General features: G+C 43.6%; 1 protein-coding gene across 1 annotated transcript in view; it reads left to right on the top strand.

The window, feature by feature from the left end:
* The window catches only part of dcdc2b (doublecortin domain containing 2B), a 52,556-nt gene extending 38,035 nt beyond the window's left edge, over positions 1–14,521 (top strand). The window contains exons 9-11 of the mRNA XM_068011022.1: positions 147–250; positions 5,470–5,532; positions 14,460–14,521. Of these exons, the coding sequence (XP_067867123.1) occupies positions 147–250; positions 5,470–5,532; positions 14,460–14,483 (191 nt within the window). The 3' untranslated portion in view covers positions 14,484–14,521. The remainder of the gene's footprint in view (positions 1–146; positions 251–5,469; positions 5,533–14,459) is intronic.
* The last annotated feature ends 1,079 nt before the right edge of the window (positions 14,522–15,600 follow it).

Raw genomic sequence — 15,600 nt, 5'->3', positions numbered from 1 at the left:
GTTACTAATGTTTTGCTACACTCTGGTGATTTTAACAGTGAACTAGCTGGGACAATGTTGCTTGTTACGCGCACTCTATTTGAAATACTTTTATCTTTTGTTTCATTGACTGCTGCTGTCAGTTTAATATACTTTACATCCATCAGAGGACAGAAGTGTTTTCAAAGTGAATGAAAAACGAGCTGAGCTGCAAGGAGCTCAAGAAATTCCTGATGATGAAAACACCAAGGTGGAACTGCCGATCGATAAGGTGGGAAATGATTTTAGGTACTGTATTTTTCAAGGTTGGATTTTCAATAGTTATCTCACTGTTGGCACAATTCCTCATTTATCTCGGGGGGGTGGGGGAGGGGCAGTGGGGTGGTAACCTGAGAGACAGATTTTCCTGAAACCACCATGGGTGTTAAATGGAATGAATGTGAGACATAGAAACATAGAAAAATAGGAGCAGGAGTAGGCCATTCGGCCCTTCGCGCCTGCTCTGCCATTCAATACGATCACAGCTGATCATCCAAACTCAGTAACCTGTTCCTGCTTTCTCCCCGTATCCCTTGATCCCATTAGCCCTAAGAACTATATAGAACATAGAACATAGAACAGTACAGCACAGTACAGGCCCTTCGGCCCACGATGTTATGCCGACCCTTTAACCTACTCTAAGATCAAACTACCTACATACCCTTCATTCTACTATCATCCATGTACCTATCCAAGAGTCGCTTAAATGTTCCTAATGTATCTGCTTCTACTACCACCGCTGGCAGCGCATTCCACGCACCCACCACTCTCTGTGTAAAGAACCTACCTCTGACATCTCCCCGAAACCTTCCTCCAATCACCTTAAAATTATGCCCCCTGGTGATAGCCCTTTCCGCCCTGGGAAAAAGTCTCTGGCTATCCACTCTATCTATGTCTCTCATCATCTTGTACCCCTCTATCAAGTCACTTCTCATCCTTCTTCGTTCCAATAAGAAAAGCCCTAGCACCCTCAACCTTTCTTCATAAGACATGCCCTCCAGTCCAGGCAGCATCCTGGTGAATCTCCTCTGCACCCTCTCTAAAGCTTCCACATCCTTCCTATAATGAGGCGACCAGAACTGAACACAATATTCCAAGTGTGGTCTAACCAGGGCTTTATAGAGCTGCAGCATAACCTCGCGGCTCTTAAACTCAATCCCCCTGTTAATGAAAGCCAACACACCATACGCCTTCTTAACAACCCTATCAACTTGGGTGGCAACTTTGAGGGATCTATGGACATGGACCCCAAGATCCCTCTGTTCTTCCACACTACCAAGAATCCTGTCTTTAAACCTGTATTCTGCATTCAAATTCGACCTTCCAAAATGAATCACTTCACACTTTTCCAGGTTGAACTCCATCTGCCACTTCTCAGCCCAGCTCTGCATCCTGTCAATGCCCCGTTGCAACCTACAACAGCCCTCCACACTATCCACAACTCCAGCAACCTTCGTGTCATCGGCAAACTTGCTAACCCAGCCTTCCACTTCCTCATCCAAGTCATTTATAAAAATCACAAAGAGCAGAGGTCCCAGAACAGATCCCTGCGGAACACCACTGGTCACCGAGCTCCAGGCTGAATACTTTCCATCTACTACCACCCTCTGTCTTCTATGGGCCAGCCAATTTTGTATCCAGACAGCCAACTTTCTCTGTATCCCATGCCTCCTTACTTTCTGAATGAGCCTACCATGGGGAACCTTATCAAACACCTTGCTAAAATCCATATACACCACATCCACTGCTCTTCCTTCATCAATGTGTTTTGTCACATCTTCAAAGAATTCAATAAGGCTTGTGAGGCATGACCTGCCCCTCACAAAGCCATGCTGACTGTCTCTAATCAAACTATGCTTTTCCAAATAATCATAAATCCTGTCTCTCAGAATCCTCTCCAATAATTTACCCACTACCGACGTAAGACTGACTGGTCTATAATTCCCAGAGTTATCCCTATTACCTTTATTGAACAAGGGAATAACATTCGCCACCCTCCAATCATCTGGTACTACTCCAGTGGACAGTGAGGACGCAAAGATCATCGCCAAAGGCGCAGTAATCTCTTCCCTCGCTTCCCGTAATATCCTTGGGTATATCCCGTCTGGCCCCGGGGACTTATCTGTCCTCATGTCTTTCAAAATTTCCAGCACATCCTCCCTCTTCACCTCAACCTGTTCGAGCATATCAGCCTGTTCCACGCTGTCCTCACAAACGACCAGGCCCCTCTCACTAGTGAATACTGAAGCAAAGTATTCATTAAGGACCTCCCCTACCTCCTCCGACTCCAGTCACAAGTTCCCTCCACTATCCCTGATCGGCCCTACCCTCACTCTGGCCATCCTCTTGTTCCTCACATAAGTGTAGAACGCCTTGGGATTTTCCTTAACTCTTTCTTGAATATACTTAATGATTTGGCCTCAACTGCTTTCTGTGATAGAGAATTCTGCAGGTTCACCACTCTCTAGACTGTGACCCCTAGTCCTGGACTCCCCCGTCATCGGGAACACCCTTCCTGCATCTAGTCTGTCCAGTCCTGTTAGAATTTTGTAGGTTTCTATGAGAACCCCTCTCATTCTTCTAAACTCTAGTGAATACAAGCGTAATCGACCCAATCTCTCTTCATTTGTCAGTCCTGCCATCCCAGGAATCAGTCTGGTGAACCTTCACTGCACTCCCTCCATAGCAAGAACATCCTTCCTCAGATAAGGAGACCAAAACTGCACACAATACTCCAGATGTGGCCTCACCAAGGCTTTGTATAATTGCAGCAAGACATCCTTGCTCCTGTACTCGAATCCTCTCGCTATGAAGGCCAACATACCATTTGCCTTCTTAACTGCCTGCTGCACCTGTATGCTTACTTTCAGCGACTGGTGCACAAGGACACCCAGGTCTCGCTGCACCTCTCCCTTTCCCAATCTATCACCATTCAGATAATAATCTGCCTTTCTGTTTTTGCCACCAAAGTGGATAACCTCACATTTATCCACATTATACTGCATCTGCCATGTATTTGCCCACTCACTCAACCTGTCTAAATCACCCTGGAGCGTCTCTGCATCCTCCTCACAGCTCACACTCCCACCCAGCTTTGTGTTGTCTGCAAACCTAGATATATTACATTAGTTCCCTCATCTATATCATTAATATATATTGTGAATAGCAGGGGTCCTGGCCCTGATCTCTGCGGTACCCCACTAGTCACTGCCTGCCACTCGGAAAAAGACCCATTTATTCCTACTCTTTGTTTCCTGTCTGCCAACCAGTTCTCTATTCAGGTCAGTACCTTACCCCCAATCCCATGTGCTTTAATTTTGCACACTTATCTCTTATGTGGGACCTTATTGAAAGCCTTCTGAAAGTCCAAATGCAACACATCCACTGGTTCTCCCTTATCTATTCTACTTGTTACATCCTCGAACAAATTCCAGTAGATTTGTCAAGCATGATTTCCCTTTCGTAAATCCATGTTGATTTTGTCCGATCCTGTCATTGTTTTCCAAGTGCTCTGCTATTACATCTTTTATAATGGACTCTAGCATTTTCCCCACTACTGATATCAGGCTAACCGGTCTATAATTCCATTTTCTCTCTACCTCCTTTTTTAAATAGTGGGGTTACATTAGCTACCCTCCAATCCATTGGAACTGTTCCAGAGTCTATAGAATTTTGAAAAATGACCAGCAATGCATCCACTATTTCTAGGGCCACTTCCTTAAGTACTCTGGGATGTAGATTATCAGGCCCTGGGGATTTATTGGCCTTCAATCCCATCAATTTCCCTAACACCATTTCCCTACTAATACTGAGGCTGAATTTTGCCGTTGGGGGTCACGTCTTGCCAGTGCTGGGCTGCGGGACCCAGGAGCGGCATTTTGCTGGTGGTGGCCAATTAACAGGCTGCTGCTGTGGCCGCCATCCAATTGGAGACAGTGGCCTGCACCGCCACCCCCACCCCCGCACCCCACACAGAGCTGCTGACCCAATCAGAGGGCTGGCAGCTCAGCAGCCTTAGCAGCAAAACTGCTAGCAGTAGCCACAGCTGAGGCTGAAGCTTGAGGATGAGGCTGGTGAATTTGTTAGGGGGAAGCCAGGGCCAGGAAGGCAGGCCCCAATGATCGGTGGGGGTCGTGGTGTACTGGCAGCAAGTTAGGTGTGGGGGCCCTATGTTGGCCATGGAGTGCCCATCAAGGAGGTTCTCCCTGTTAATCTGTTAATTGTGTATCAAATGTTTAAGTATATGCAGGTGGAGGGTGTTAATTGGTGTCTTACTTGAGCACATAAGCAGACACTTGCTGAGACTGGGTAAGAGTTTTGAGTGTGGAGCTACATGTTTGTAATCCTTTTACTCTGTGAAACTGAGTAAAGATAGGCTCCAGCATTATCCTTCCAACACAAACTTTCTGGAGTTTAACGCTCCCCCTGGAACCCACTGAGTGCTCTCTGTGGTTTACCTGGCAGTCTCCCCAGGCAGCGGTGGGCCCTCCCAAGTGCCCTTAAGTGGCTCAATTGGCCACCTGCTAGGCAGCCCCGCCGCTAAGGTTCCTGCAGCTGGCAATATGCCAGGGTGGTGGGAAGAGTTTGGACTCCCCTCCCGATGACATCCCCCCCCATATTGCCAGCCCTCCCCACTACTAGCCCATCTCTAAAGGGCTGTGAAAATTTAGCCTCATGGATTTTTGATTGTTGGGCTGTTTCCTGAAATTGAGTTTTCTACCAGCATAGAGAGCCCTGGTGCTTCTGAATCCTTGAAAAATTCTCATGTATCAGTGAAAGGAGTCAAGTTCAAAGGATAGTCAAAATTGGGATATGAATTAGTTTGCTAAAACTGGAATTGCTGGAAATCTACCAGCAGGTAGCCCAGTCTGAGTTTATAAGCTTGCTGGTATGTGATGATAAGCCATATATTCAAGAAATAGTCATTAAAAAAGTGTGATGTAAAGAGCATTATTGCAAGTTTGCGCTATACCCTTGTGGAAGGGAACATATTCCGATATGAAATAGAGAGACAGACAGACATGCTAACCTGAACAATAGATTTCTCCCTTGTATACCTCAATCAGGGTCTGTGTCTTCACCCGCAATCTGATTCACGTTCCCTCTGTGCTGCTTTCAGGCATCCTGTATATTAGCTTTTCAATTTAATTTTGTAACTGAGTCTAAATTAATATGACTGAAAACAATTTAGAACAAAAGTATAATAAAAACTAAATACTCGCAATTTCTTCTAAGATGTTTCTGTGCCTGAAGGCTAACCGTATTAAATATGTTGAGAAATTCATGTTTAAAACATATGTAATTGAAGAAAATTATGTCTGACTTCAAATTATTCCTGAATTTGAGATTTTATTTAATTGTGTGAAGAGATGAATTCTACAAATGTAAAGGTTAAAGGAATAAAGCCGACCGTCAGGCCTGTGTTCAGAAAATCACATTGATATTTTCTAGAGAGTGGCTGAAATTGTTGAAGATGAAGTCATTCCTGAAGAGCAGACATATCATGTTGAAGAGGTAACAGCAATACTGAAGTCTTTTATTGACACTGTTACATTCTTTAGTTATTTCATCATGTGCTAACCCTTCACCTACTACAAGACCAGGCAACGAAAGCTTCCATTCACACTCCAGTCACATCACATTCATTTGCATTGAGACACATCAATTTTGTTTAAAAAACATACATATGTATATTCCTCGGTACTGGCCCGACATAACAGGAAGATTTCTGATACAGTCTTTGGGGATGTACCGAGTTAACTGCTCTCAGCTGGGTCAAGGACAGGAGCTACTATGAGCCTCAGTGCCTGTGACTTAAGGAGGAGAAAAATCAGATAGCTCGCTGTTCCTAATTGCTATTCAATGGCCTAGGCTGGGAATGCTGCATGTCAGCTGAAGACAGGATCAGACTCAAATGTAACACGAGTGATTAAACAGATTCACTGGATATTTGGGCAGGGTAATGGAACTCAGTTATCACCCATAACATTCTAATTCTCTGAGTTAGTGCCATTGAAGAAAAGGAAAGAAAATTAGGAGAAAATATATTTCTGTCTGTCTCCAAATAAAGTGAACAACTTTATCCATTTGAGTGGATTTGCAACCTCTTTCAGTCTTCCTTTCATAGAATCTCACTGTTAACAATAGACTAAAGTTGATAACTATGGAAGCTCACAATAAAAATGTCACATCCATAAAATTAAAATAATCACTTCATCCTTTATTCTCACAAATTTTGTTCAAGCTAGATTCCGCCTCGGATCCAATGTTCACACAACCGCCTTACTCTCCCTGATGTGAACTTTATCCCTGCCAGACAAAGTGAGCATTCAACATTGATGGCAGGAACGGGGCCCCATCACATGAAATGCAGCTCTATCTTCTCATGTTCACTCAAACATCTGCCTGAAGGCGTTTGCAGAAAACAACCCAAGTATCTGTATAAAACCCTGACAGAATATGACTAAGGACAGTCACTGCAATGGACATATAGAGGTGGAAATTTGTTTGGGCCTGTTTCTGAGCATCAGAATTGACACTCTGCAGTCAGTGTGCATCTGATCATGTGGATAGGCCTAGAACGTAAAATTAGTCAGGGGCTTCACTATTGTCAAATAACCGTGCTGCCAACGCTAGCTGTGCTGCTGATTGGTAAATTGTCGAATTGGGGTTTGAATACTGGGCATCCCTGACCCTATTTAAAGGCAGCCTGTACTAAAGCGTGGCTACCTGACCCAAACCCCACCAGACCCGACGACATGTGTTGGGTTCGGATCAGGTCGGGTCCGGCATTCAGGCTCGGATCGGGTCGGGCTGGACATGGACAGTGCTGCTTTGCTTCGGGAAGTAATCTTCAAATGAACATTCAGGATGTCAAGATGGGAAATGTGCAGTCCTGACTCCGCACTCTGCAGTAAAGCCTGGTTACCTGATCAAACCCGACTACATATGTCGGGCTCAGGTCGGATCGGGCATTTTAAAAAATGAAAGGGCTCAGCCCCGGGTCGGGTTCAGGTTGGCTGTTGTCGGGTCAGGCCTGGGTCAGGTTTTAATTTTATACGCGAGCCAGGCTTTAGCCTGTACCTCTTAAGGGGTGGCGCTCTTTGGCTGCAGGCAATTTCTGAACACAACAGGCCCAGGAGAAGCTTCAAGGGCCCCCCTGCCTTTTGAATAATGGCGGTCTTAGTGGAGGAGATCAGCTGGAGGACCCCTTCCCTCCAGGTGGCAGAAAGATATCCCACCAAGCTGCTTGGCTACAGTGGGCACCAAATGGCAGAGTGCAGCAGCACCAGGAGCATTGCCCCCAGCACATGGCTGCAATGTGGGATAAAGTTTAATGACTTGACCAAGGTTTCTAAGGTAAGACTCTTAACTATGATCCCACATCACTCTCTGCATAACTTTGCATTACACGGGGCCACAATACACATAATGCTCCCTTCCCTGATTAGCAGCTCTCTCCTCCATTCACTGCTGTACGCTTCACTCCATTTCCTTCTGCTCCTAATGCCACACTCTGCACCTTCTACTATCCTGACTACCACTGCCGTCATGTCCTCAAATCTCTGCCATCCTTCACACACCAGCACCACTATTCGGCCTTGATATGCACATCCTCGTTAATTTACCATTAGCAGTCTGCTTTCTTGAAATCCAGGCCCAAACAAATCCGCCAAAATGTAATTAGCTTTTTAGTGTTTTTGTTGTCTTCCTCTCTATATTTTGCTATAATGTATTAAGACCCGACTTCAGGATACATACAAACACAAACACATTTTTAAAATTCTTTCATGGGCTGTAGACATTGCTAACAAGTCCAGTGTTTGTTGACCCTCCCTAATTGCCCTTGATAACTCAGTGTCTTGCTCGGCCATTTCAGAGGGCAGTTAAGAGTCAACCACATTGCTGTGGGTCTGGAGGCACATGTAGACCAGACCAGGTAAGGACGGCAGATTTCCTTCCCTGAAGGACATTAGTGAACCAGATGGGTTTTTGCAACAATCGATGATAGTTTCATGGCACCATTACGGAGTCTAACTTTCAATTCCCATTTTTTATTATTTAATTGAACCCGTGTCCCCAGGGCATTAGCCTGGGCCTCTGGATTACTATTTCAGTGACATTACCACTACGCCGTCTCCCCTCACTTAATTGGCTGCCGCCAACAAAATGGGCCTCAGGTCCTGCTGCCCGAGGTGGGGTCGCCCCCCACCCCCCACTTTGAGTCCAGGCTGTGGGACCCCTATTTTCTACATAAAATTCCAGCTTTTGTGTCAAATTTTTCCCATTACAAATTCCCATGTCCACATTTTTAATGGGTTTTGCCTATGTAAACGTATCACTGTGATTATTCAGACTGGTTACCAGGTTCCCACAAATCAATCAAAATGCTTTCTGAAAAAAAAATTAATTTTATAGTTTTTTTCCTCAGTAACTAAGATTTATAATGTCCAAAATAGGGTTTAAATTTTAAAAACTAGATATTTCACAAAACATGATTAACTGTATCCATTGAAGTATCTTTTGTGTCTTAATGCCCTCATTAAAAATCTTACATAAAGGCCCCAGCCTCTCTCAAAAGCCTGGGCTTGGACTTGATAATTTTGCCCAGAGCAATGATCCTATGAGATCAGTTTGGATTGTGCAATCTGAGCATGTGTGCTCTACCTACTCTCCAGGATGCATCAATACCATTCAGTCAGCTGTACTGATGGAATATTTTTCTTCAGCTTCTATCAGTTTCCCTTCAGAAGTTTTTGAGAATTATTTGAAAGCAATCGAGAGGATAAATTTCAAAATCATTATTCAAGTAAAATTTACAGAGTGTTTCAAGCAGGCTAGATGTGAGAAAAACACACCTGTTGTAGCATTTGTTTAGTGTATTATGAATTTTAGAGAGTGCATTAAGCTCAGTGAGATGCTAGATCAATTTTTATTGGGAGTACACATTGGGCAGAGCAATTGCAAGGTTCACCTGAGGGGACCAATGAAAGCCCTGACTCAGTTTCATGGTTATGCCGAATTTAAATGGAGCAGCAAAATGGGCACTGACAGGTAGTTTGCCAATTAGTAGGGTTATGGGAAATCCAGCCACTCCTCTCCAGAGACAAGCTGGGAGAAAGCACTTCAAAGAGGGTCAGAGAGGGACTGGCAATGGCCAGACGATTTTTACCAGGACAGGAGAGGCAGTCCATTTGCCACAAAAGCCAGTGCTACAGTTTTTTTCCCTCTCTTTCTGAATGTTCTGCAGTCATCCCCACAAAGACCATTGGTTCAGCTGCTCAACACCTGATTTCATTGAGTGGCTATGGTGTCCTTCCTCATGGTCATTTTCATTTTTTAACAAAAATGTTGCATTTAAAAACCAACACCCTCTAATTATCACATCCGATTATCACTTATACCAATAGTGCAAGCAGTCTAATTATCACCTGTGTTAGGTTGATGGTTAGAAAATGGAAAGATGCTAATTGCTAACAGCTGTCAAGTATAGAGCCCCAGGAACAAAGATCCACACTGGAGTGTTTCTTCATTAAATGTATTTCTCAAAAAAACAAGAGTTGAATTTTGAAAACTCAAAGTATGACCTGCTTTATTGATTGTTAACAATTCTAATATTAAACATTTCCTTATTGCTATGAGACAGAGAGAAAGAAAGACGAACAAAAGAAAGGAGAGAAAGGAAAGCATTTATATAGAGCCCTCATACCTTGGGATGATCCAAAGTGTTTCACAACCAGTGAAGTACTTTTAAAATGTAATCATTGTTATAATGCTGGGAAATGTGGTGCCAATTTGAGCACAGCAAAATCCCACAGGCAGCAATGACATAAATGACCATATAATCCATCCCAGTGCCACCTTCCAAACCCGCGACCTCGACCAACTAGAAGGACAAGGGCAGCAAATACATGGGAACACCACCACCTGCAAGTTCCCCTCCAAGTCATACACCATCCTGACTTGGAACTATATCGCCTTTCCTTCACTGTTGCTGGGTCAAAATCCTGGAATTCCCTTCCTTACAGCACTGTGGGTGTACCTACCCCAAATGGACTGCAGCGGTTCATGAAGGCAGCTCACCACCACCTTCTCAAAGGCAATTAGGGATGGGCAATAAATGCTGGCTTGGCCAACGACACCCACATCCCATGAATGAATTTAAAAAAAATGAGGGGTAAGTCTCAGCCAGAAATCTGGGAGAATTTTCTTTAAATTGTGACATTGAATCTTTTTCACCTTCTTGAAAGAGCAGCTGGGACCTTGAGTTATTGCCTCATCTGAAAGATGGCACCTCCAATAGTGCAACTGTCTCTTAGAACTGCATTAAGATGCCACCTAGAGTATGACCTAGAAAGTGGATTGTGTTGTGCTCCTTTTGCAGGTGTAAAATGGGCCCAATGTGACAGTTGGTATACACACACAGAGATGTGCTGCCCAATTTCCTTTAGCCCACCACTGGCAGTTGTGCTTTCAGCTGTCTACACCCTAAGCATCCTAAACCTTTCTGCCTCTCCACCTCTCACTCCTCCTTTAAGATGCTCCTTAAAATCTACCTCTTTGACTAAGCTTTGACCAACCTGTCCTGATGTTTCATTCTTTAGTTCAGGGCTGAATTTTAGCAAGGCCTGTGGGTCGTGACAGGGAAGCCTGTAAAATGCCAGCGGGAGTGGCCCACCACGACCCACAACACTGAGAAGACCCCGCCGGATATTAGTGGCAGCGGCGAGGCCTTGGTGCAGCGCACCCCCCCCCCCCCACCCCCAACCATGCTGCTTGGCGGCGGAGCCTTCATTAAAATATGGAAATCACAAAATTTAACATGCAAATGACCTTACCTACTGCCACCAGCCATCCCACGCTGATTTTACGGCTGCCGATCGCAACTCGCGTGCCTTCGGAACTCTGTACAGAGTTCCAAGGTGAGAAACTGTTGAGGAGGGGGGAGGACTAAAATTATCAGGTGGGGGGAGCAGGGAAAACATTTTTTATTGGCTGTGGGGATAGTGGGAAGGGGTTGAAGGGCAAATGTGACGAGGTTGGGGGGGAAACTTTGCGATGTCAATAAAGTTAATTCAGAGTCGGTGGCCCTAAAATAGACACTGGGTGGGGTTGAAAGGGCCTCCAGGTTTCAATAAAATTTTCAAATGAGGTGTAAATGAATTCACCTCAAAATATTAAAATTTCATCTGAGGGTATCGAAGCCCTTTAATAATGACGCTGGTGCCTGCACAGTGACGCCTGATGTCATTGTCGGGGACGCGGCGGTCGTCCCATCTACATCATCAAGAGCGGCCACTCTGACCCCTCCATTTAAATGAGACCCCGCGTGTAATATTGCGGGGGCTCAGTGGCAGCACTTCCATGTTGGAAGGCCGCTGGTTTCACAGTGCGCCGTGCGGACCGGCACGATATAAAATTCAGCCCTCTGTGTCTATTTTGTCTGAGAACACAGCAGTGAAGCATCCTGGGGCATTTTACTACTTTTAAGCCACTCTGTAAATGCACAATGTTGTTGCTGCCTATCATTTGGGTTCAGAATGCTCAGTAGGATTCCAGGGTGCACGTCTGAAATTGCGGCTAGGTCCACCGCAAATGCAAATCAAGGGCTTAACTCCGATTTCAGTTCCTTTGCCAAATTGGCCTGCGGCTGATGCCAGTGTGTGCCATGCATGTTGCTATTTGTTTTATTCAGGCGCTCGTCAGCCAAACCAGTGGTTCTTAAAGGAACTGCTGGAGGCTGCCAACCAAAAAGATAAGTTAATACTTTATGAACTTACCTCATCGTGGAGTCAGGAGCAGCAGGAGCAAATCTCCTGGCTCCACATTAAAACTGCGGGCCTTTGACAAAAGAGAGATCGTGCGAGACAAGAGAAAGTGAGATTGAAAGAGAGAGGGAGAAATGTCTTGAAACCAATCAGGAAATCTCTAATCCAATGTTTACAGGCATTCCTCAGAAAGTCACAGAACAATTGAGAGATTCAATTCCCAAAGCAGCAATAAAAATTCCAGAATACCATCTAATAAAACTGGAATTTGATTTATTCAGCCATTGACCCTGATCATATCCGCTATATGGTATAAATAGCCCATTAGCTCTAAGCAGTGTATCTCCTGACACATTGTGAACAGTGTTTTAGGAAGGTCTACTAGTATATTATTAAACATCTTTTGTCCTCCATAAACCTTACTTCTTGCAATTTCTAGTCACACTTTCTTGTCATCAATTATCATTGTAAATTGGTGTGTTAACAATCAATTTTACTGTCAATCTGTTCTAATCTAGTTGCAGTCTCTGATCACTAGATGACTTTGTGGAGTGAGTTTCTGAGGTCTCTTTACCTCCTCTCTCCTCACTATCCCAGGCCCCAAACACTCCTTTCAGGTGAAGCAGCGATTTACTTGTACTTCTTTCAATGTAGTATACTGTATTCGCTGCTCACAATGTGGTCTCCTCTACATTAGGGAGACCAAGCGCAGACTGGGTGACCGTTTTGCGGAACACCTCCGCTTGGTCCGCAAGCAGGACCCTGAGCTTCCGGTTGCTTGCCATTTCAATACTTACCCCTGCTCTCATGCTCATATCTCTGTCCTGGGATTGCTGCAGTGTTCCAGTGAACATCAACGCTCGCTCGAGGAACAGCATCTCATCTACCGATTAGGCACGCTACAGCCTGCCAGACTGAACATTGAGTTCAATAATTTCAGAGCATCACAGCCCACCATTTTACTTTCATTTTTAGTTGTTTTTTCTCTTTTTCTTTTCTACATTTTTTACAACCTTTTTTTTTGCATTTATTTCATTTCATCTTAGTTTGTTCAGTTTGCTTACCCACTGTTTTTTTTCATGTTTGCACTTGCTGCTGTTCAATATTCAGTCCGTTAACACCTATTCTGTACTAATGCTTTGTCTTTCAACACACCATTAACATATTGTTTGCCTTTGCTCCATGACCTTTTGGTCAGCTATGTGGCCTTGTCCAATCTGCACCTTCTCCTTTGTTATCTCTTGCCCCACCCCCACCTCACTTGCTTATAACCTTTGACATTTCTAATATTTGTCAGTTCCGAAGAAGGGTCACTGACCTGAAACGTTAACTCTGCTTCTCTTTCCACAGATGCTGCCAGACCTGCTGAGTGGTTCCAGCATTTCTTGTTTTTATTTCTGAAGTCTCTTTCCCTACTCTGTTGCTATCTTGTATATAAAAAAATATTTATTAACTGACCATGAGCAACAATGTGGGAAATTTACTAGTCATATATATATGGAAGTCAGGTATGGATTCCCCACAAAAAGCCTAGCAGGTAAATGCAACTTCCAGACCAGGCAGATCTCCATCAGTGACATTTGGGACATGAACCGAGTTTCAAAGATTTCTGCCATTCTTCTGCCAATGTTACAATGGGAGGGCAAGAGAATTTCCATAGAAATTTTTCCTCCTATGACATGGTTTCATTGTCTTGTGCTAAGTAGAGGAGAAAATCAACAAGCCCAGAATCAACATTCAGTATTTCCACTTGGAAAGTACATGTGTGAGTGTTTGTCGAGGGCAGGGTTGGGCTCAGCTGTGATGACTCTGTGATGGAATAGCCTGCTGACATTCTCTTCCTGGCTGCCATGGGAAGAATAAGCAGAGAGCTGTCAGCAGCTTGTGGACCACTTCAATCATGAGCCTGTGACTTCAGTAAGAGAAAAGAGAGAACAAACTAGGGTAGAGTGGCCATTCGTCCAGTTTTATAATGGACAGTTTAGTTTTTAGCCAGTCTGCCCATTGTTCGGTACCTGATGCCTTTATGTCCAGTTACCAGGGTTAGAACGGAAGAATCATTTAAAGTAATTTTGCAAAATACAGGAGTCTAAAAGACAATGACTAGCCAGGAAAACACTGTGATTCAGTTCGCTGTTCTCATCAACGTTTGTCACTTGAAATTAATCCATTATACTCACAAACACAGGCAGTTTTAGTGCATTTTTTAGTTATGGGCTTGTGGTCTATAGGCCCATGATGACATCATATCCGTGCACGGTGATGTCTTTGCCCCTGTGCCACATTGCTGTGGGTCAGCTGGCTCTGCTGTTCCAACAGTGGCCCTCCTACAACTGGAGCAAAAACAATCTCTAATTTTCATTGAAAACCTCAGTTAGTTTTGTTCTATGTTTGTACATTTGTTTATTGTTACCTTCCTCTTTAACGTATTTTAAATATAGAAGAAGCTTAGCTATAAATGAACTTTTGGCTAAATTGAAAATGTCACCCAGGTAATGTGCAGCTGCATTTGTTACCGTTTGTAACAAGTGACCACATACAGCTTAGGATTTTAAAAGTCAACATTTCATAATTCAAATATAAACAGTGTCATTTGTTGTGGATGGTGTTTGTTGGCTATCGTCTGCATTTCACATAGCGCTGATCGTTTTCTCTTATGTTTTTCCCCTGTAGGGTTTTATAACTAAACCTCAGTGAAGTCTTCAGAGAGACAGAAGATTGAGAACAAGGTGAATGTCCACTGACATAGTGTTCAGGTGGAAAAGACAAGCTCATTCTTTTCTCCTAGTCAGACACACTGAGACACGGAGCGATTATCTGACTACTTATTTGATTTTCCCATTGCAAGTACTACGACAGAATGACCCTGGAATCCTTGCTAGAAGTAGTGGGTTTATTCCAGCCATTAATAACACCAAGGCAACAGATAATAGAGATCATTCTGAACTCAGCATGTTATTGTACTTCAATTAATAACAGGCACTTCAAAACACTAGAATTTTAAAGAAAATGTAATTAAAATATTTCTAATTAAATTATAATGAATGAAACGTGCTCATAAAGATTTTATTTTTCTGGGAATGGGATACAGATTATACGTTTGCCCTTTCACCTCAGCAGCCTGAATTTAAATCAGTTAAGTTTGCTTTCTCTGAGATGTGTCTTGTTGCTGAAATCCCACCTCAATAAATAGTTGGCAGAATTGTTCTGCTGGAAAATTACAATTCACCATTGGCACTTGCTCTGAGCTAGTCTCTCTGCTGCTAAATGGGGTCGGGTGAGCATTATCAAACTGTTCCCACAATTTTTCCCAATTGGTGCTCATGGCCTAACTTTGGGAAACAATGGTGATTGGAGTAGCAAAGTGGAATCCCTGAGGTGGATACCATATAGAGAATACCATCGTTGGAGAAATTTATTGCATGTTTCTGGAAATTTACTTGAATAGAAATTTTTGTTTTTTGGGCTTAGGATCTTCTCTTAGTTGTTCTGTCATTTACAGTGTGTTGCAAGAAATAAACATTTTTAGAGTAGAGAGATGGATTTTTCTTGAGGATTTCCTGTGTTAGAATGAGGATAAAGATATGGAATGTACCAATTCATAGGAACGTAGAGGGCACTTATTTCCAACATGTTCATTCCCCACTCTGCAAGGTTTCTAGACTTATAGGTCCTACCATGACAAGCAATGAGAATAGACTGTGAGCATTTATTAAGGAGCAGAATTCCCTTGGATACAAAGTGCATTTGATGGATCTCATTGTTCCATGTCCAACAATGGTCTCAGCTAGTGTGTGATACATGATCTTGAATG

The sequence above is a fragment of the Heterodontus francisci genome, chromosome 31, assembly GCF_036365525.1.
Source record: "Heterodontus francisci isolate sHetFra1 chromosome 31, sHetFra1.hap1, whole genome shotgun sequence".
NCBI classification, from domain to species: domain Eukaryota; kingdom Metazoa; phylum Chordata; class Chondrichthyes; order Heterodontiformes; family Heterodontidae; genus Heterodontus; species Heterodontus francisci.
This window is presented reverse-complemented; position numbering and strand designations above follow the sequence as displayed.